Below are 23,349 nucleotides of genomic sequence, written 5' to 3'. Positions count from 1 at the left end.
CCCTCATGTCTCCTTATGTGATTTGGTGTCCATTTGTTTTTATAATACTACTGTACAAGCCTTGGAATGTTTTACTTCATTAAAATTAAGTAACTTGTGTAAGTGTAAAAATTAAATTACTGGAAGTAAAAACAAGCCCACTGTTCTTTGTGGAGCAGCTTTAAGAACACCCTTAAGTCTCTAATCTGCCTTAGCCCTGCCACACTTGTTTATCATCCCTTAGCATCTCCGACGCCCACCCTCACTTCCTCAGAACAATAAGTAGAGTTGGCCCAGATAACGTAGAAGGCAGCAGCTGGAGCTGGCCACTCAGCCCTTGTTGCTTGCTCCCCTGTTAATTATGATCATGGCTGATCACCCAGCTCTGTAGCATGTTTCTGCTTTCTCCTCATACCCTTTGATTCCTTTAGCCACAAGGATTATATCTAACTCCTTGAAAAAATTCGTTGTTTTCACCTCAACTGCTTCCCGAGTTCCACAGGATCATCACTGTCTGGGTAAAGAAATTTCGTCTCATCTCAGTCCTAAAAGGCCTGTCCCATATCTTTTGACTGTGACCTCTGGCCTGGATTCCCTGTTCATTTGGAATATCCTTCCTGCATTTACTGCTCAAATTTTATCAGTCTCAGTGAGATCCTGCACCCGGTGAATTTGTTCCTAACTAATCCAATTCATACATCAATCCTGCCATCTCTGATGGCAGAACCCAGTATAGTAATATATGTAGCTTCTGGTACAGGTATTTGTTCACATGGTCAGTACCTTGCTTATTGCTAACAGCCGAAGGGATATCCTGTTTGATACAATGGGACTTGCAACATGGTGTCCAACCTTAGACATCTGTCTGCAATTGGACAATCTTTGCTGGAAATCCCTGGGAGTGTGAAGAATTGTGTTAACAACAATTTAGGATTGTCAGTTGGGCTTACATCATGATACTGAAACTGACTTATATTTATGCACATGCTCATGTGTGCTCTCTGCACCTGCTATAACTCCACAAAATAGATGACAGCCACTCGCGTTTGGGACAAATGCCTTTACTAGTCAGTCAACCTGCTTAGTTTAAAATTTAAACAAGTCCCGACAGTTAACTGTCATGCATAATTTTTTGTGCTTTCTCCATGGCAACACCTCTATCAATAATAGTTTATTTGGCAACCAATCAGCACTGTCCTCTGCTACAATATAAACAGTAGTTTCCCCCGATCTGCTATTCTTGTGAATTGTCCTGTGAGAGACAAACAGCTTTGATTTAAAAGTGTCTTCGTTTCAGCAACACACAAGTTCTGTACCATCAACTGACTAAATGCCCTGTTTCTTGTCACTCATCCAATTTTATATCCATACTGTCATAGTCCTTTTATTCTGTGAGCTGACAAACCTACTAAGTAGAAGTTTACGAAATATCCTTTGGAAGTTTGTGCATTGCACAGTAGACTACACTGAATCATCAGCAGAGTGGTGGAAGGCGATGGTGCTATCACATGGCATATAGTTGTAATTACCTGCTCAGTTTGGGTTCTGCTGGACCACTCAGCCCCAGACTTCATTACACCCTTGGTCCAAGCTTGGACAAAAGAGCTGAATTTCAGAGGTGAGATGGGAACGCTACGATATAAATTAAGAGCAGGAATAGGCCATTCAGCTTCTTAAGCCTGCTGTGCCACTCATTAAGATTGTGAGTGAACTGATTGTGGTCCCAAAATCCCACCTAAATCTCTTTAGTTCAGCTCAGGCTGTAGGTACCAGTAAGGACCGTGACCTCTAGATGTTGCATTCCACTTTAGATGCTTTCAATGATATCTTTGATCTTGGCATCGGGTGATAACACATCGTCTTGGAATGGGAAAGGCAGAGATCACAGATGCTAGTGATGCCCATATCTCATGAAAGAATAAGGAAACAAAATCTACAGCTGCAAAATCCGCTAAAAGTAAAACCCCTGACTGTATTTGCTTTTCCAGTCTTCCTCCTGCACCCTGTACAGTTATACTGCCTCATGCTGCGCACTCTAAAGAAATTATTGTTCAGAGCTCCGTCCGCGGTCAGTGATGTACTGAGGCTGCACTGTCCGCCTGGTGGCTACATATTCCCTTTGCCCTTCCATTCCGTTTAGCTGAGGACAGCAGCATTCTGATACGTGCTTGCTGTCCACATAGTTGTCAGCCTCGTGAATAAACCGTAGTGATGCTAGCTGCTGCTCAAGCTCAAGCTTCTTGGACTGGATGGTAATTCTTGCACAAATGGTTGTCCCGATCATAAGTGTCCCCAAGTTCCCACATGATGTAGGATGTACACTTTATGCACACTGAGATTTGCTGACATAGTCTATTAAACTGAATTGAAATAATTTAAAAGCTTCTTAAAGAATTTGAAAATAATTTACCAGCTACTTGGCATCAAGTACCACCCCTCCTGTGTGCTGATGACATATTTTACTTACTTGCTTTCTTGCAAACCCTCGCCCAATGTTTGTGCTGTCTTTGCTCATCCGTGAACAACCTCAGATCTACTCTACCTACTTCTGGATTGTCCAAACAACCAGTCACCTACATGATGTCATGTGAAGTCACCGTTCAATATATTTTTAATGATTTGTTCACTCAGTTTTCTCCTTGCACTTTTTCTCTCTTAAGCAAGAACATTAGATACACTCAATGCATTAATGCAAATGCAGAATCTGCTTATTTTGTCCTATACGCCGCTGTTGTGGATTAACCTCAGTGTAATTTTCTGCATGTAACAGCAGTCAATATCTCTCTCCACAGAGTATCAGGAGACGCTAAGTCGATTGGCAGCTATCCTCGCCAAGCACTTTGCTGATCCTCGAATTGTGGGAACTGGTAAGTTCTCGTTCTTGGCAGGACACAAAATTATTTTAAAGCAAAATACTACAGACACTGAAAAACTGAAATATGAACAGAAAATGTGGGGCAAATACACAGCCGGTCTGGCAACACCTGTGCAGAGAGAAAAGGAGCTAATGTTTCAGTCTGATATAGCATTTCATTAAAACTGAAGAAAGATAAAAATTATAATAGTTTTTGACTTGGTGAAAGGGATAGGGATGAACATGAAAAACTAAGGGGAAAGTATGTGATAGGGTGGAGAGCAGAAGAGATTAGATAACAAAAACATTTCATTACACAAAATCTAAAGAAAGTGGTAATGGGTACACTGAAGAAGTAAAACATAATCAGAAGGGGTAGAAATGGTTACACAGCCGTCTGAATGAAACATCAAGGGAAGAAAAGACTAACTCAGCAAAAAAGAAGAAAAAAATGGAGACAGAAGATTCAGTGTTGAATCCCAGTATTTCAATAAGGAGGAGTGATTCTTAGAGAGGGATAAACTAATCATGGTTAACCGAGAAAGTTAAGGGTGGCATAAAGTTGAAATAAAAAGGATGTAAGGGGGCAAGTGTCAGTGGTCATCCCAAAGACTGGGATATATTCAGAATCTGGATGTGAGTTTGCTCGCTGAGCTGGAAGGTTCGTTTTCAGACGTTTCGTCACCATTCTAGGTAACATCATCAGTGAGCCTCTGACGAAGCCCGAAACTCACATCCAGAACCTCAACCTGAGCTACAAATCTTCTCAAAACTCGCTATATTCAGAATCTGCCGAAGGAGAACTTTTTTAAAAAAAAGCGAAAATAAACACCAAGGGAAAAGTAGGGAGGAGTGTACAAACTGACCGTATCAGCTTCTTTAAATATAAATAAGAGATGGGTCAAAGTGAACATGTGACCCTTAGAAAGTGATTTTGGGGAGACAGTTCTTTTAGTTATGGGGGAACGAGGAAATGGTAAAAGTGTTAAATGGATATTTTGCGTCAGTCTTTGCATTGGAAGATACTTTGAACATCCCACTAATACTAAAGAATACAGGGGAGAAATTAAGTATCAGCACTGGAGAAATAGAATTAACAAAATAAAGGGCTGAGACTACTAATGGCTTTTATCCTATGATCCCACAAGAATAGCTACAGAGACAGTGGTTGCATTGGTTGTAATTCTCCAAAAAAATCCTTGGATTCTGGAAGTACTGAAGGATTGAAAAACTGCTAAATGTGACACCCCTGTTCAAAAAGGGAGGGAAGCAAAAAGCAAATAACTACTGGCCGATTAGCCTAACTTCTATTGTTGAAAAAATACTGGAATGGATTATGAAGGAAGTAATAACAAACATTTGGAAAATTAAAATCTAATCAAGCAGAGTCAGCATGGCTTCATGAAAGGGAAATTGCATCTGACTAATTTATTAGGCTTGAGGATGTCTCAAGCAGAGTGGATAGAGAAAAATCAGTAGATGTGTTGTATTCAGACTTCCATAAGGCCTTCAACAAGGTACCTCGCAAAACAGTAAATCATAAGAGGCCATGATGTTGGAGGTAGCATATGGGCATGGATAGGGAGTTGGCTAATGGGCAGAAGGCAGTGAGTAGGGGTAAGAGGTTCTTTTTCAGTTTGGCAACCTGTAATTGGTAGAGTTTCGCAAGGACCAGTGCTGGAATCATAGGTGTTTACATATATTATTAATGACTAGTGGGTTTGAGCTTTAAGGAAAGGCTGGAGAGGTAAGAACTTTTTTCATTGGAGATTGAGGTTGAGGGGTGACCTTCTGGAGGTTTATATTAGCATGAAGGGCATAGATAGCAAAGATCTTTTCCTAGGGTTTGGAAGTTCAAAACTAGGCGACAGATTTTTAAGGTGAGAGATTCAAAAGGGACTTAAGGGTCAACTTACATGTGGTGGTTTGTATGTGGAATGAACTGCCAGAGGATATGGTAGATGCAGGTACAGTTATAACATTTAAATGACATTTAGACAGGTACATGAATAGGATAGGTTTAGAGGGATATGGGTTAAATATAAGCATGTGGGCCTAGTTTAGTCTGGGACACTTGGTCGGCATGGACGAGTTAGACCAAAGGGTCCAAGATTTGGAGAAACAAAGCAAATATATTGCAAAGAAATTTGCAGATGACACTAAAGTAGGTAGAAAGGTAAGGTGAGATGGTTAGAAACAGTTTGCAGAGAGATATTGAAAGGCTAAGTGAGTGGGTAAGAAGTTGGCAAATGGAATTTAATGTGAGCCACACAAAGTTGTTGATTTGGCTGGGAGAACAAAAGAAGAGCATTAATTTAATTGGAGAAAAACTGCAGAAAACTCAACACAAAAAGACTTGAGTGTACTTGTGCTTGAAGCAGAAAGCCAGCACTCAAGTACGGCAGGTAATTGGGAAGGCTAATGAATTTTTCGCCAATTTCAAGGGGATTAGAGAATAAGAATAGAAACATAGAAGGTAGGAGCAGGAGGCCCCTCAAGCCTGCTCTACCATTCGTCACAATCATGGCTGATTGTCCAACTCAATAGCATAATCCTGCTTTTTCTTAATAACCTTTGATCCCATTCACCCCAGTGCTACATTTAGTCATCTCTTGAATATATTTGATGTTTTGACATCAACTACTGCCTGTGGTAATGAATTCCACAGGCTTGCAACACTTTAATTGGAGAAATGTCTCCTCATCTCTGTCCTAAATAGTCTACCCTATTTATTCCAGTTCCCTCCCCCCATCCCCCTCTCTGATGAAGGGTCTAGGCCCGAAACGTCAGCTTTTGTGCTCCTGAGATGCTGCTTGGCCTGCTGTGTTCGTCCAGCCTCACATTTTATTATCTTGGAATCTCCAGCATCTGCAGTTCCCATTATCTCTGATACAATTTGCCTTCTTTGCTGCTTGCTGCACCTGCATGCTTACCTTCAGTGACTGGTGCACAAGAACACCCAGGTCCCACTCATAAATCAATGCTGACTCTGATCCTGCCATTGCTTTCTAAATGTTCCGCTATAAAGTCCTTGATAATGGATTTGAGAATTCATCCCACTAGGGAAATCTTACTGCAAATACACGTGCTGGTGAGACCACAGTTGAAGTACTGTGAGCAGTTTTGGTCCTCTTCATTTAAAAAAAGGTATTATTTCATTGGAGACAGTACAGAAATGGCTTACCAGGATGATCCCTGGTATGTCTTGTGAGCAAAGGCTAAACAGATTGGGACTTTACTGTTCGGAGTTTAGAAGAATAAGAGGTGATTTCATTGAAAAATGTTGGATTCTTAAGAAGCTTGACAGGGTCAATATTGGGACAGTTGTCCTCATGGGAGGGACTAGGACCAGAGTGCGTATTGTTAGAATAAAGATGTGCCAGTTGAAGACTGAGATGAGGAGGAATTTCTTTTCTGTCAGGGTTGTGAGTCTTTAGAATTTCTTGCCAAAGAGAGTCGTGGGGACAGAGCCCTTGTATTTAAGGTTGAGATAAACAAATTCTTGATGAGCAGGGAATCAGTGGTTACGGAAGAAGGGCAGAAAATGAACACGAGAAATGTCAGAGCAGTCATAATCCTCTTGAATTTAAGAGCAGGCTCAAGAGACTGAATAGTTTATTTCTGTTCCAATTTTCAATAACTTTGGGTCTTTTTTTGGGCAATCCACAACCTTTCCAGATTTTTTTATGAGCCACAGCAACTCTGTTTTAATTCTCCATATTGCTTTTACTCTGACTTTTCTGTCAATGGTTTGCTACAGTTTTCCGGTGAAGCTCATGCAAGCTCAAGGAATAGCATCTCACCTTTCTACTCAGCATTCACTAACCTTCCAAATGGCATAAAGATCAGAAGACCATAAAAAATAGGAACAGGAGTTGGCGGTTAGGCCCCTCAGGCCTGTTCCACTGTTCAGCGAGATTATGGCTGATATGTGGCTTAACGCCATATACTTGCCTTTGGCCCATATGCCTTAATAACTTTGCTTAACTAAAATGTATCTATCTCAAAATCAAAATTAACAACTGATCCAGCATTCACTGCCATTTGTGGAAGAGAGTTCCAAATCTCTACCACCCTTTGTGAATAGAAATGCTTCCGAACATCTCTCCTGCATGGTCTGGCCCTAATTCAGGGTAGTGCATCTGAGGCTTAGAGTCCCAAGCCAATGGAAATAGTTTGTCTACCCTGTCTTTTCCCATTAATATCTTGAAAACTTCAATCAGATCACCCCTTAACCTTCTATATTCTAGAAAAAAGAGGGTGAATTTGTAAAACCTGTCCTCATAACTTAACTGCTGAAATCCAGGTATCATTCTTGTAAACGTACATTGTACTTTTTCCAAGACCAATATATTCTTCCTAAGGGACGGTGTCTGAATCTGCTCTCACTACTCCAGGTGGGGCCTAACCAACTTTTGTATAACTACAGGATAACTGCTGCAACCTTATACCCCAGCCTTCTAGATATAAAGGCCAGCATTCCATTAGCCTTCTAATTATTTCCTGCACCTGTTCCTGGCTTTTTATGTATCTAGACACCTGGGTCCCCAAGCTTCTTTTGAACAATCCCTTAACTTTATGCCATCTAGAAAGTATCCTGACCTGTTTGTGGAATTTTTTAAACATGGGGCTGAATGTTTTGCTTGGAATTCCCAATCTTTTTTGATGTTTTTTTTAAACCCAAGTTCCACCTGTTTCTCTCTACGGTTGTTTGCCTTACTTTGACATTAACTGAGCATTAGGTTTCGCTGTCCTCCTGCCTGATTCTATTCCATTGTCAACACCAATTGGCTCCTTTGAAGACAGCCAGAACAACAACAGTCATTTGCTGACTAGCCAGCCAATCAATAAATAAAGGCAGGCAGAATGTGAATAATCGCCTTATGGAGAAGACAGCATCTGAAATGATGCTGCTGATCTATAGTTGGGATCCTCTTGCTCCATTATTTGCGTGAGGTCCACTGAAGATTTCTTAGAAATATCATGGAGTTTTGTTTTACTAAATGTACAGGAACCCTGGTTAACTGATGGGTGTCAGGAAGCTCTGGGTCAGGCCTGCAGACTAAATGAAGGGGCTCTGTAAAGTAGTCACCCACTCTGCTTATGATCTCCCCACTGTAGAGGAGACCATGTTGTGAGCAGACTAGATTGAAAAAAGTACAAGTAGGTTGTTTCAATTGTGTTTGGAATGTTGGATGGTGCCAAGAGAGGAAGTAAAGGGACAGAGTTGCATCTCCTCTGTTTGCACAGGAATGTGTCATAAAAGAACAGGATGGTGGTGTGACTGAGGAACGGATCAGAGTATCACCAAAGAAAACAGTCCCTTTGAAGTGTTGAAAGGGAGGGCAGGGAAGATGTGGAATTGCACTGGACCTGGTGAAAATGCTGGAGGATGATCTGTTGAATATGGAGACTTGGGTTAGAAGTTAAGGACAAGGGGAATCCTATCATGTCTCTGGAAGTAATGAAGAGGGTGAGAGATTACGGTCTGAATCACATCAGACACAGTGGGCCCTGCCAGCTGTGCTGGGTGAGAAACCTTAATTGAGGAAGTCGATAGATGTGTCAGAAGCACTTTTGTAGCATGTTGCAATCCCCAAACAGATGCAACCAAGATAAAGAAACTGGGAGAATGGAATAGAGTCCTTACAGGAAGTGCGAGGTGAGGAGGTGTAGTCAAGAGATGAGTCTGTGGTGTTAGTTGATAGACTATCTCCAGAAACACATACATGGGCGATCATAAAAGGAAGAGTCAGGGATAGACTAGGTGAAGGTGAGACAAAGGTGAAAATTGGAAAGAAAGTTATTAGAATTTTCCAGTTCTTGAGAAGAGCAGGAGGCAACATCAATCTGCTATAAAAATAAAGAATGAGAGACAGAGGCTGACTAAGACTGGAATAAGAATTGTTCCATGTGTTGCACAAGAAGACAGGCAGATTTCAAACCCATAACAACACCTTTTATTTGGGGTAAATGATTGGAATTGACAGAAGTTGTTTGCATTTGGAACAAGATTAGCTGGGTAGAGGAGGGTGGTGGTGGTAAAAGGACTGGTTAGTTCCCTTTTTGAAAATTATTTAGAATTTTCAATTATTTATTTGTTTAAAATGCTACATCTTTTAATATTACAAAATGAGAAGGCTTCAAGACCAGTAAGCAAATTGAGCTCTGGGCACTACTGAGGAGATACTTTGCTTCTTGCCTAGCTACTCAGACCTGAGCTTCAGTTAATCATGGATGTGAAACTCTTGAGGATTCCCAGTTGCATTTGGAGGCAGCTTGAAGAAAGAAAGTGTATAAAATTATGACCATACGATGGGCAAGGAAGACGGTGATCTATCGAGCCTGCCCTTTTGTTTCAAGGCTTTTGGTGTTACCGTGGTAATGGCGACACCACCTTTAAGAGTCGCGGCAACAACAATGCTTCAGTGTTTAGAGAAAGGGATTGTGTTAATTATTACAACCTTTGAACATGGTCTGATGGATTCACTAAAATGAACTGACTAAATAGACCCTGCGTCAGTCTAACTTAATTCAGTTGTATCATTCCAGTCCAGATGAATTAGGTTGAAGTTTTCTCCTTCAGTGAGCTTTTCCTGAGTTTAAAAAAAAACTGGGTTGTGTAGTTCCTTAAGAAGCATTTAGCCAGACACATGAACAGGTAGGGAATAGAGGGAAATGGACCACGTGCAAGCACGTGGGTTTAGTTTAGCGTGGCATTATGGTCAGCACAGACATGGTCAGTCTGTTCCTGTGCCGTACTGTTCTATGTTCAGTGTAACTCCTGTATCTAACTGCTATTGATGTAGGGGCTACATTTGTGCCACAGCTGGAGTATCAGTGTGATGTAGCTTGGCTTCGTACTCATGCTAAGGTTGTAATGTGTGTTCCATATCATAGCCTGACCCAATTCTTAGCTATGCTGGGCCCAGACCCTGCATTAATACTGCATGTTATTATTTGGGACATCTTATTGCATTACGGCTTTTATATTAGTACAAGTTGATATTATTGACACTTCCATTAATGTATGAAATGGCATTCTAACGGAGATCAGTGGAAAAACTGACATACTTATCAAGAAGTGCTGTAAATGCCTTTGTATTTGAGTATATTGCTTAATTCAAAGAGGTTTAGCCCTGCATGTAGCCAGTACCATGTATTGTGTGTGAATGTTTGGTGGGACAACATAGAGTAAGCTTTGATCTTTATCTGTGCCTATTTTGGGACTGATTGATCCTGGCAGAAGTAAAATGTATTAAGTATTCTTTCACGATGTACCTTATGCCACCTCAGGCAATAAAGCCCTTTGACTTGTTTCACTCTCTCTCACCCCTAGATATTAAGGATTCACTGATGCAAGCTCTTGCCAGCTATGTCTGCTACCCCCACTCCCTGCGAGCTGTTGAACGTATTCCAGAGGAACAGTAAGTGCAAAATGCATTGGTTATTGTGTGTGCAAAGAAACTTATGAAGTGCAGCATTTCAAACTGATCGGTCAAGATTGGAAAAAGGAGGAATTTAATGGAGATCCTGGGACAGAAACGATCAGGTCCTGGGCATTTGTCAGGTTTTGGTCCTTTAACCTTCTCCAATATTTTTGCTGTAGTAGTTAGCTCAGGTTTTCCTCTCTCTCAGTCCCATGCTTATCCCACTTCCTACTTCTGGGATATAATCTGCGTCTTTTACTGACAAGCCAGACAGCAAGTACTTATTCAATGTCTCAATGATTTCCTCATTTCCTATGATTTCTCCTGTAACATATTTATTTCAGCTATCTGACTTTTTTTCTATACCCGTATAAGTTTTTGCAGTCTGATTTTACATTCCTGCCTACTCTACTTTTATATGCTTTTTATTCCAAAGTTTTTTTTAATCTGCTTGGTTCTTTGGCTTCTAAAATGCTCCCAATCTTTAGGCTTAATATAATTTTTTGTCATGTTATAAGCCTCATGTTTTAATCTAATAATATCTGTACCTCTTTATTAAGTTAAAGATGAATCTTTCTTGCTGAGATTTTATTTTTAATGGAATGTACTTTCATTGAATTATTATGACTATTGTTGAGCCCTATAAAATTCTCTTACCAGCATTTTCTGACCATTGTTATTTTCTAATCTCCACCAAGATATTCTGATCCTAGATCCTTTCTCACTTTTGTCCTTCTGTTGTCCTTTACTATCAGGGCTACTCCTCCACCTTAAGCATTCTTGTCTGTCCTTTCAGAATTATTTCCCAGCTTGATCATCTTAAGATTATGTCTTTGTAATAGTGATTCGATCCAAATCATTTATCTCTATTTGTGCCACTCGTTTACCAGTCTTATTGAAAATATTTCATGGATTCAGATAAGGAGCCTTTAGTTTCATTATTTTTCTACTCTCTGTTGCATGGATCTTCATGCCCTGATTCATAATTTCCATTAAATTCTGTGTCCCTCTTATCCCACTCTTCTTGTCTTCATCTGAATTGCTTAAGTGCCATGTTGCTTTGATCCTTTTCTACAGCTTTCTAAATTTTTCTTCACCTGAACTTTCTCCCTTTATGATTTAAAGATCTATCCTTGATCCACATTTAACAATTTGCCAAGAGATGGGTGAAGCAAATATGTAATGTGTGGCATTTAATAGGAATTCAGCAGTGATAGTATGGTCGTTTTAATTTAGGTCGAAGGAGTTATCATTCTGCATTGTCTATCAGTGTGTTACAAGATAAGAGATGGGAATGCGAGTCTACACCCTGATTCGTGTTGTCAGTCGATGGCTAACAGAAATTCCAGTCATCACAAACTGAAGATAACGGGAGTTATTTGGTAGCTCCATGTTTAATGAATCCTTCCAAATTGATTCCAAAATAGACTAAAGCACATGACTTCAACCTTAGAAAACCTGCAGAAAAGAATGGCAGCTACAGAACAAACATCAGGGAATAACAAGCTTTGATACCTTGAAGTGTCATAATTGCAGTATTTGAGTATGAGTTTTCATGAATTTTTTATTTCTGTGGAACTATGATGTGCCACTCATGATTGCAATAGAAATGTTTTTCATCAAAGCATGTTTCACAGATACTGTTTGGTTTTCTGAGTAAGCAACATGGTGTTTATTAGCATTATTTAGAATATTCGGTAAAAAAGAAGAGGACATTTGACCCAACCGGCCCATGGTGATTTATATTTCATTTGAAGTCTTCAGTATTTAAGTCTATTATCATGTCTCCTCTGCCTATTGAGTTCCACCGTCACCTCGACTATCTGACTCCACCAGTCCCTGCAGTAATGAGTTTCACAATCTACCCTCTCAGTAAAGAAGTTTCTGCTGAATTTCCTATTTGGTTTCTTAGCAGCCACCTTACATTGATGGCAAGTTTTGCTCTTTCCCACAAGAAGAAACAGGCTCTATCAAAACCTTTCAAAATATTGAGTCTGAACGACCACAGCTCAGTCTTTTTGTTGAAGAGCACCACTACACCAAAATTATTGTCTGATTGCTGCACAAAGTATAGTTTCACCTCAGGTGTTTCAAGCTGCCAGTTGAATGCATAAAAACAGCAACACTTGTAGCTGTTTCATCAACATTGAGAGTCTAAATGCACAACTTTTCATGTTCTCACATTATTACCGCTATCAACGCTTGTACTGGCACAACTGACGGGCTGCTAGTGAATAATGTTAGCTTGGAGTAACTGAGTTATGTCCCTCTGCTTTTGCAGATGTGTGGCCATGATGAAGAATCTTCTAGCTCCATATGAACAGCGCCCATGGGCTCAGACCAACTGGATCCTTGTGCGACTCTGGAGGGTACATTTGCCTCTTACATTTTTTTAAAAGTGCTCATCACATTAAACAGTTTTTCCTTCTTATTCATTTGTGATAAACTTGCATATTTGCACATTTTGACGCAGTAAGCATGGATTTATGAAAGTCTAGGATCAGAGGGCACATTCTCAGAGTAAGAAGTTGCCCATTTAAGACAGAGTTGAGGAGGCATTTCTTCTCTGAGGGTTGCGGATTTTGGAGGCTGGGACATTAAATATGTTCAAGTCAGATTTTTAATCAGAAAGGAATCAAGAGATATGGGAGAAAGGCAGGAAACTGGATTTGAGGATTATCAGATCAACCTTAGTTTCACTGGATGACAAAGTACTGTCAATGGACTGAAAGGCCTACTTCTGCACCTGTGTCTTTCAGTCCTATGGAAATTGTGTCTGACAAACCTAATGGACTTTTTTGAGGGCATAACAAGTTGAATAGATGAGGAAGAATCAGTGCTGTATTTGGACTTCAGCAAACTTTTGACAAAGTCGTATGTAGAGGTTGTTACACATAAGCAAGGCAAGTTAGATTGTAGGTAATATACTGGCATAGATGAGAATTGGGTATTAGACAGGAAACTTTGGGAATAAATGGAACATTTTCAGCATGGAAGGCGTGACTAATGGTTGCTGCAGGAACTAGGCCCAAGCTGCTCACAATTTATATCAACAGTTTGGATCAGGGAATCAAATGTAAGATTTTGAACTTTGCTGACAACATAAAACTAGGTGGGAGATGACTAGTGAAGAAAGTGTAAAGAGGCTTCAGTGTTATTTAGAAAAGTTAATTAAGAAATACATGATAGATCGAGCATAATGTGGAGGTTTGGTGTATTGGCCATGATAAATTGACTCGTAGTGTGCAGGTAAGTGGGTGGGAAGCTCTTTGGAGGGTTAGTTTACACTTGATGGGCTGAATGCACAGTAGGGATTCTGTGATCTCAATGGTGTTGGATTGGAAAATGTTGATGTTAAAGGTGAATCAGGAATCGTTTACACCAGTGACCGAAAGCAAGCATGCAGCTATAGCAAACAGTTGGGAGGGTAAATGAAATGTTGGCCTTTTTTGCAGTAAGATTTGAGCATAGGAGCGAGGAAGTCTTACTGCAGCCTGTACAGGGTCTTGGTGATATCATAGATGGAGTATTTAAAGCAGTTTTGATCTCCTTACCTAAGAAAAGATATGCTTTGCTGTGAGGAAGTGCAGCGAAGGTCCCCTGGCCCATTCTTTTGATGACAGGATTGTTATGAAGAGAGATTGGGTTGATTGAGTCTATATTCACTGAAGTTTAGAAGAAAGAGGAAGGAACTCGATTTGATTTATTGTTGTCACATGTACCTAAGTACAGTCAAATTTGTTTTGGCATGTAGTATGGGCACATCATTACATACAGATCATAGGGTGATTTGAACAGAGTGAGGCATACAAAGTTATGGCTGCACAGGAGGTGTACCAAAGCAAGATCAACATTAGATTTGAAATTTGAGAGATCATCTGAGAACTCATTGAGACATCTAACAGGACCGGACAGACAGGCTGATGTATCCCCTGCTAAGGGTCCAGAGTAAGAAGTGATGGTCTCAGGATATGCAGTAGGCCAATTAGGACTGAGATGGGGAGAAATTTTCTTTATCCAGACGGTGATGAGCCAGTGGAATTCTTGACCACAGAAGGGTGTGGGTGCTTGGTTACTAACTATATTTAAGAAAGGAATAGATTTCTTGTGGCTAAACGTGTCAAAGTGTATGGAGTTAGAATGGGAGTATGATGATGAGGTAAAGGATCAACCATGATCATATTGAACAGCAGAGTGGGCTCAGTAGATTAAATGGCCTACGCATGCTCCTATTTTCAGTGTTTCTTTAACATTTTAGACAGAAACCTTGTAGGGAAATGTTTCAAGTATAATTATTTCATACCCTCATCTTACTGATGTAGTTATCTTTTTAAGCTCTAAAACTAATTTGATCAATGATCTTGAGCAAGGAGTGACAATCTCGGGCTAAATTTGCAGATGGTACAAAGTTAATGAAGGTAGCAGAACTAAAGATGAATGGGAAAAGCTAGAGGAAGACTTCAGTGTTGGACTCTCAGCAGACAACTGGCAGGTAAATTGGGTGTAAACGAATGCAGAGTACCTTATCTGAGAGCAGAATATCCTGGATAATTTGTTGAATAAGAGAAAACACTGTGCTTGGAAAGTATAAGATTGGGAGTCCTGATGGGTAGTAAGTGGAAACTGCTACAACAGTGTTTAGGCACTAGGCAAAGAAGATCATACATTGGAGAGAATTAGAAGGTCAATATTGCTGGCCTAGTTAATGAGATAATCCTACCAGTTTACAGTGCAGTTCAACCACAGTATTCTAAAAAGATATGGTTTTTATTGCCATAGTTTATAAAGGATACTACTGCTAATTGCATATCAGTTGGGTGTGAATAGTAATTGAATGATGGACTTCGAACGGGGATTCATCAGTGTTGATACATATTGTTGGTTAGAGGTTCTCATCATGCAGTTTGCATTTTTGTAAATAAAACATTCTGCACAAAGATGAAGCTTCAGTGTTGTATTGTTCACCATCTGGCTGCCTGAGTTATAACAGTTGCAGCTACTGATAAATTATGGACAAGAGCAACATAAGTGATGAGGGAATGGAGGGATCTGAATATGAGGAGCAGTTATGTAAACAGAGCTCTTACTGGAAAAGAGAGGGTTCAGAAATGATAAATTGCTATTTTTAGGATTTTCATAGACCTAGATATGTAGGTCATGGTGAGCTGTTTCACCTTGGCTTCAATATAAAAACAAATGATGCAGACTCCATTTGAAGCATGGAAAGGATTGCGGCACTGGTGGAGGATATTTGGCCCAAGCAGTTCATGCTAGTGGAGCAAGAACTATCTATTCAATTCCCGCCTTTCAACTTTTGCTCTGTAGCCCTGTAGTTACATCAACTCAAGAACATATTTTTAAATATCATGAGGGTTCTGCCTTCAGGTCATGAGTACGTGATTTTCACGATCCAATCACAATTCTCTGTAATTCTTCCACAAATTACTGAGTTCCCTGGATATTGATGTCATTCCAAGTAGAAATGCCTACCTGCTATATCCAGGCCCCTCAATTATCTAAATTCAAAACAAATTCTGTGCGGGAGTTATTTCAGTGAGTGAATGGTAAATTTATCTAACAGGCTTCCTTTACATTTGAGTTAATTCATTCAAATGCATGTTAGATTTTTTTTCAGAAAGTAACATATTAGCATACTGACTTTGAGTGATTTGAGACAGGATATGGTAAGTGCTGAGAAGGAAAAGGTGACTTTGGACCTTTGGTTCCCAAAGCTTTCCAATGCTTACTTTTCCCTGAGTAAAACAAAGAACTGTAGAAATAGACCAAATACCTACATATGCTGGAAAACTGGAACAAAACAGAAATTGCTGGAGAAACTCAGCAGGTCTGGCAGTATCTGTGGGAAGAAAGCAAAGTTAATATTAAAGTCCGATGACTATTCATCAGAACTCATAACAGCTTGGAAAAAGTGGTATTTATGCTGAAGATGAGGCAGTGGGGAGAGGTGGAACCCAAAGGGACAGAGATAGGCAAACATGGGATCATTGATGAGGCCAGGGCCCAAGAGAAACAAAATAGGCGACAGTGAGAGTAGGAGAGAATGGATGGGCTGTGCTTAAAGCAACCCATGTTATGTGATATCAAGACTGAGAGAGGGTGAGAATGGGTGGGCTGTGGTGGTAGCAACCCAACAAGCTGAGGGAGTGGGGATGAGTAAAAAAAAATGGAAGGACATACACTGGAACACTGCAGCAGGCCTGAGTCAGAAATGTTGGCCAGGGAACACAGTGGTGTGTCAAAGTGGCAGGCAGTTGGAAACTCTGGGTTTTTGTTTTGCAGACAAAACATAGGTATTCTGAAAAGCAGTCACTCAGTCTGCGTTTCATCTCTTTAAAGTAGAGGAGGCCACATTGTGAACAGCAAATATTGTAGACTGAATTGGGTAAAGTGCAGGTAAAGCGATGTTTCACCTGGAAGTGTGTTTAGGGCCATGGATGGTGAGGGGGAAGGATGCATCGAGGTGCCCAGGGCGTTGTGGGGAGGTGTTTGGAATGGAGGAGGAGTGGGCCAAGGTGTCCTGGAGGGATTAGCCCCTGCAGCAATGTGACAAGGGAGGGGAGGGGAATATGTGTCTGGTGACAACACTGCTGGAGGTGGCAGTAATAGTGGCTTGTGCTCCTGTGGATGTGGATGCCAGTACGCTGCAACATGTGAAATAGGCTTACCCTATTGTTGCGGGAGAGAAGAGCATGGGAGTGAGTAGAAGTGTGGGGAAAAGGTTTGAATGTGGCTAAGGGCTGTGTTGACCCAGGTAGTGGGAATTCTCAGGTGAGGGAAAAGGTGGACATATCAGGGTCCTCTCTGTGGAAGGTAAAATCATCAAAACAGGTCTGACAGAGATGGAGACATGTGGGATTGGTGTTGAGTCTCTTATAAGAAGCAGGGTGTGAGGATATATAGTCCAGGTAACTGTGAGAGTGAGAGAGCTTGTAATGGATATTGGTGGCCAGCCTATCTCCAGTAATAGAAACAGAAATATTGAGGAGGGAAGGGAGGAATCGGAGAAGAACTAGGTGAAGGTGAAAGCAGAGTGGAAATTGGAAACAAATTTGATTAATTTTTCCAATTCCAAATGAGAGAGGGTTGTAGTAGTGATGTTGCAATCGATGTACCAGAGAAAGTGTTGTGGGTGGGCACCAGAGTGGAACTGGAACAAAGAATGTTCAGTGTATCCCACAAAGAGACAGGCATAACTAGGGCCCATCGGGTACCCATGACCACCCTTTTGGTCTGAAGAAAGTGAGTGGAGTTAAAGAACAAGTTGTTCAAACTGAGGACAAGTTCGACCAGGAGGAGGAGGGTGGGGGTGAATGGGGGATGGTTCAGGCTTTTTTTTCCCGGAAGAAGTGGAGATTCCTGAAACCATTCTGATGGGGTATGTATTTGTAAAGGAATTATTTGTCCATGGTGAAGAGAAGGTGGCTGGAGCCCACAAACTGGAAATTTTGAAATCCATGTAAAGTGTCAGAAGAATCAAGGATGTAAGTGGAGAGGGACTGGACAAGGAGAGAAAAATTATGCCATGGTAGGAAGAAGTAAGTTCTGTGAGGCAGGAACAGGCAGAAACAATGGGTCTGACTGGACAGTCCTGGATTTTGGGGAGAAGATAGAAGTAGGCTAAATAGGTTTGGGACGGGTGGGGGTGTGAGATGCATCTCTGCTGGGATGCAGTCGGACGGATATCCTCAGATGAGATGAGGTTGGTGACAGTTGTGGACAATGGCCTGATGCTGGATGGTGAGGTCACGTGCAAAATAGAGCCAGGAGGAGATGTTCAAGAGCTGGCAGTCAACCTCTGCAATGTAGAGGTCGGTACGCCAGACAACAACAGCACCACTGTAGTCATCAGGCTTAATTACAAAGTCAGGTGAGATCCGAGAGCACAGAGTGCACTCGGTTCAGAGGGAGATAGGTTTGAATGGGTGAGTGGAGTAGAAAAAGTCAGGTAACCAATGTCACTTTTTCTTCTCCCCCCTTGTCTTGTGTATATGCTCTGTTGTAGAGTAATTTGATAAAAGTTAATTACAAGAATGAATCAGCTTCATTATTGTTGTATTCTAACAACTGAAGGATTGAAGGAGAACTCAGTGGGGTTTCTGGCAAATCCAGCTTCCTGAACCTATTTGAAATTATTGAAAACTTCCAGTTTGTCGCTGATACCACACAGTCCTGAAACTAAAATTTTCCCAGCTCAATTATCATCCAATGTCTTTAATAATCCAGAAAATTTAAGTTATAATCTGAATAGATGTTTTGAGGAATTAAATCTGTTGTCTTTTTTTTCAAATCAGCAAACATTATTACCACATTAGTGAAAGTAACCTGTAATGTTATTGTGTTGTCATAAAACAACATAATAAAGAAATAAGGTTGCTTTGAAAGCTCACTGCCATCTCAATGACAGGGAATATTCTGTAGGCTGTTGGTCATCAAAGCTGGTTAGTCATCCATGTATTGCTGGTTCTGACACTTTGTTCTGTATAACACTGCTGTTAGTTCCGGCTATAAAGCACTCGAGAGTAACTTTTTGGATTGGAATGCTATTGCTATGCAGAAATATTGTATGAAGAAACCTTTTATTTTATTTTATTTTACTTGTGAGCAAGACATTCTGGAGGAGATATTCTTAAGGCTTTTATTTGTGGAATGACCTAATCCTTTGTTATTTCCTTATAAATCTAATACCACTTAGTCATAGAGTTGCACAGTACATAATCAGACCCTTCAGTCCAACTCGTCCATGATGACCAGATACCCCAAATTAATCTTGCCCCTTTTGCCAGTATTTGGCTCTTACCCTTCTAACGCTTTCCTATTAATGTACCGATGCACGTGCTTTTTAAATGTAATTGCACCAGCCTCCACCAATTCCTCTGTCAGCTCATTCCGTACATTCACCACCCTCTGTGTGAAGAAGTTATCCCTTAGGTCCCTTTTAAATCTTTCACCTCTCACCTTAAACCTATGCTGCCTAGTTTTGGACTCCTCTACCCTGGGAAAAAGATCTTGGCTATTCACCCTATCCTTGCCCCTCATGTTTTAAAATTTCATAAGATTACCCCTCAGCCTCCAGTGCTCCAGAGAAAATAGCCCCAGCCTGTTCATCCTCTCCCTATTATAGCTCATACGCTCCAACGTCACAAGCATCCTTGTAAATCTTTTTTGAACCCTTTCATGTTTAGCAACATCAAGGCAGGGAGACCAGAACTGAACGCAGTATTCGAAAAGTGGCCTCGCCAGTGCCCTGTACAGCTGCATCATGACATCCCAACTCCTATACTTAATATACTGACCAATAAAGGCAAATAACTTTTCCACTATCCTATCTACCTGCAACTCTGCCTTCGAGGAATTATGAACCTGCATTCCAGGGTCTCTTTGTTCACCAACACTCCCCAGGACCCTATCATTAAGTGTATAAGTCCTGCCTTAATTTGCCTTACCAAAACGTAACACCTCAGTAAACTCTTATCTGCCACTTCTCAGCCCATCTGATCAAAATCCCCTTGTATTCTGAGATAATCATCTTTGCTGCCCACTACACCACCAAATTTGGTGCAAACTTACCACCCATACCTCATATATTCACATCCAAATCATTTATATAAATGACAAAAAGCAGTGGACCCAGCACTGATCTTTGCTACTCACCACTGGTCACAGGCCACCAGTCCAAAAAACACTCCTCCACCACCACCCTCTGTCTCCTATTTTCAAGCCAATTTTGTATGCAAATGGCTAGCTCTCCTTGATTCCATTTGATCTAACCTTTCTAACCAGTCCTCCATGACGACCCTTCTCAAACGCTTTGCTGAAGTCCATTTCGACAACGTCCACCGCACTGCCTACATTAGTCTTCTTTCAGAGATAAAACCATGTGGAGCTGAAGGAACACTGCAGGCTAGGCAGCATCAGAGGAGCAGGAAAGCTGAAATTTCGGGTTTGACTTCTTCGAAAGTATTCTTTCATACCTCTTCAAAAAACTCAATCAAGTTAATGAGACACGATTTCCCATGCACAAAGACATGTTGACTATCCCTAATCAGTCCTTGCCTTTCTAAATGCATGTAAATCCCATCCCTCAGAATCCCCTCCAGCAACTTAACCATTACTGACGTCAGGCTCATCGGTCTAGAGTACTCTGGCTTTACCTTACCACCTTTCTTAAATAATAACACCACATTAGATTAGACTAGATTCCCTACAGTATGGAAACAGGCCGTTTGGCCCAACAAGTCCACACTGCCCCTTGAAGCATACCACCCAGGGCCATCCCCGCATAACCCACACATCCCTGAACACTACTGGCAATTTAGCATGGCCAATCCACCTAGCCTGCACATCTTTGGACTGTGGGAGGAAACTGGAGCACCTGGAGGAAACCCACGGAGACACGGGGAGAATGTGCAAACTTCACACAGACAGTCGCCTGAGGCTGGATTCGAACCTGGGTCCCTGGCGCTGTGAGGCTATAGTGCTAACCACTGAGCCACCGTGCCGCATCTTCCAGTCTTCTGGTTCCTCACCTGTGGCTATCTGTGATGCAGATATCTCAGCATGGGTCCCAGCGATCCGTAGCCTCCCACAAAGTTCTGGGGTACATGAACAGGTTCCAGGGATTTATCCACCCCTACACGTTTTAAGACATCCAGCACTACTACCTCTGTAATATGGACACTTTTTCAAGATATCACTGTTTATTTCTCCAAATTCTGTAGATTCCATATCCTTTTCCATAGTAAGTACTGATGTGAAATACTTATTTAGTACATCACCATCTCCTGCGGTTTTACACCAAGATGGCCTTGTTTTGGTTTGGTTTGTTATCCCATTTCTGCATATGTTTAATGTATTATAGTTCTGCTTTGGAGTTTTAACCTGAATGATGTGATCTGACAGTGTGGTGAATTTACACTTAGTGTAGAACCATTAGTGCTTGGCTCTCAGTCTCTGCACAATCTCACAGCGTTTCCATATCCAGCTATTGCCAGCACCACTTTTTTCTCCTTCAAGGTCGTGCACACTTCAGCTACCTTTCCCTCTCTACTATCAAACTCCTTGTCCATTGATCTTAAGGTTCAGCAGTGTGCTGCCTGTTGAGTTCCTTGCTACAAGCTCCAAATTATTTATCTGCATTCCCATCTCCGCTATTTCTTTGCCAAGTTCTACTGCATTTGCTTTTGAATTCAAGGTCCTTATTTACAAATCTCTGCTTGTCCTTTGATTTAACCATACACAATGTGGCTTGACAAAGTCTTGAATCCGGGTATCCCTCTGTCGTTCGTGGACTGGATTTGGTCTGAATATCATTTTATTCCAAGAGGCTGCCCTTTCGGGCAACTCGCTTTTCCTCACTGGCCCACTCTCCTCGTATTTCACCTGCTTCATCTAAGAATCCTTCAGTCCAATTGAGTGTTCATTTTCTCCTCCTGTTTCAATGTACTTTCCCTGTTTCAGTTTTCTTTCCCCTTTTCTTCAACTGGACATTTCCCTTTTCACCCATTTCCCATTAAATTGCAATTATAATGAAGAGAGACCTTGTGGATTAATATGGCAGCCCACTCCATATGCATATCGTAATTCTAGTCACACAGTCCTCCAAATCGCTGTCTTCCTCATTTCCTAGGACTTGGCCTGAACTCCAGCTGATAGCAGCGCACAACCAACCTGAATTCCACAGGCGCTTATTTTACCAAAAGCATTGCACATCTGCAAAGCTTCCTTAAATTTTGTATATAATGGTCCAGAGGGCATGGATTTGACAGTGTTATTTTCATCTATCAGAAATAATTGTATATTGCCTATTCTCAGCCTTCTGGATCTAGCCCCTAGTTTGTCTGACTCTGTACTACACCACCGGTGTTCCCCGTGAAAGTTTAACCAATCTAGCAACTGCTTTGTTCTGGATGGTATTGGATTTCTTGAGTATTGTTAGAGCTGCACTCCATGTGGGTAGTATTCCATCTTACTGCTGACTTGTACCTTGTGTGGATAGGCGTTGGGAAGATGGAACGTGAATTACTTACTGCAGAATTTCTAGTCTGTGATCTGCTTTTGTAGCTATAATATTTTTATGCTTGCTCCTGTTAATTTTTTGGTCGTTGTTAATCCCCAAGATGTTGATTGTTGGTGGTGGAAGTGTCATTGAATGTCACGATTGGATTCTTTCTTGTTCAAGATGATCATTGACTGGCATTGTGTGGTGCAAATGTTACTTGGCACTTGTCAGCCCAAACCTGGATATTGTTCAGGCCTTGCTGCTCTTGGTCAAGGACTGCTACAGTATTTTAGAAATAGTGAATGGTGTAGAATGTTGAATGTGAGCCTCCTGGTTTAGAGCTAGGGTCATAACTGCTGCCTTGCAAGAGTCCTGTAGTCAACATGAGCAACTCCAGAGCTCATTGAGACTTTGCATATATTTAAGAGCTAGGTTCTTGTGGTACTGGGGTAGCACCCCACATCTTAGCCAGGCGACATGGCTTCAAGCCCCACCTGCTCCAGAGGCGTGTAGGGACACTGCTGACCAGGTTAATTAGAAAAGACCTATTTAAAAGTCAGGATTTTCCACAGTGGAGGTTGGCTTACAGATAAGAAATGGATCCAAGAAGGAAAGGTGTTTGTGACTGACAGTAGATTTATAATAAAACCCTTACAGTCTTTTGCTGCTTATTTCAATATACAGATATAGATTTGTCAAACACTAGCAACAGAAAACAGACAAGCACATAGAATAATGGAGAAACTCACCAGGCCTGGCAACATGTGGGGAGAGAAACACAAATTTATCATTTGAGTCCAATATGATGCTTCTACACAACAGGAGAAGTCATACCAGCCTCAACGTTTATTCTGCTTCTCTTTCCATAGATGCTGCCAGACCTGCTGAGTTTTCCCAGCATTCTCTGTTTGTTTCGGATTTCCAGCATCTGCAGTCTTTTGCCATCATGCATTGATTCATGAGCTTTTGTTAAACCATCACAGAATCTCTGCAGACCACCATAATATGGGCTACAGTACAAGGTTTACATGAGACCCAAATGGGAAGGTTGTTCTGAGGAACGAATT

At 41.1% G+C, this 23,349-nt stretch overlaps 1 protein-coding gene across 1 annotated transcript in view; it reads left to right on the top strand.

Moving 5' to 3' along the window:
- LOC125460234 (E3 ubiquitin-protein ligase RNF123) overlaps window positions 1-23,349 on the top strand; it is a 334,824-nt gene that overhangs the window by 152,572 nt on the left and 158,903 nt on the right. Inside the window, exons 28-30 of the mRNA XM_048547433.2 lie at window positions 2,772-2,846; window positions 10,173-10,260; window positions 12,545-12,632. Coding sequence (XP_048403390.1) covers window positions 2,772-2,846; window positions 10,173-10,260; window positions 12,545-12,632 — 251 coding nt within the window. The remainder of the gene's footprint in view (window positions 1-2,771; window positions 2,847-10,172; window positions 10,261-12,544; window positions 12,633-23,349) is intronic.

Source organism: Stegostoma tigrinum, chromosome 11 (assembly GCF_030684315.1).
Source record: "Stegostoma tigrinum isolate sSteTig4 chromosome 11, sSteTig4.hap1, whole genome shotgun sequence".
Lineage (NCBI taxonomy): Eukaryota > Metazoa > Chordata > Chondrichthyes > Orectolobiformes > Stegostomatidae > Stegostoma > Stegostoma tigrinum.
Note: the sequence above shows the minus strand (reverse complement) of the source record. Positions and strands in the feature narration are given on the sequence as shown.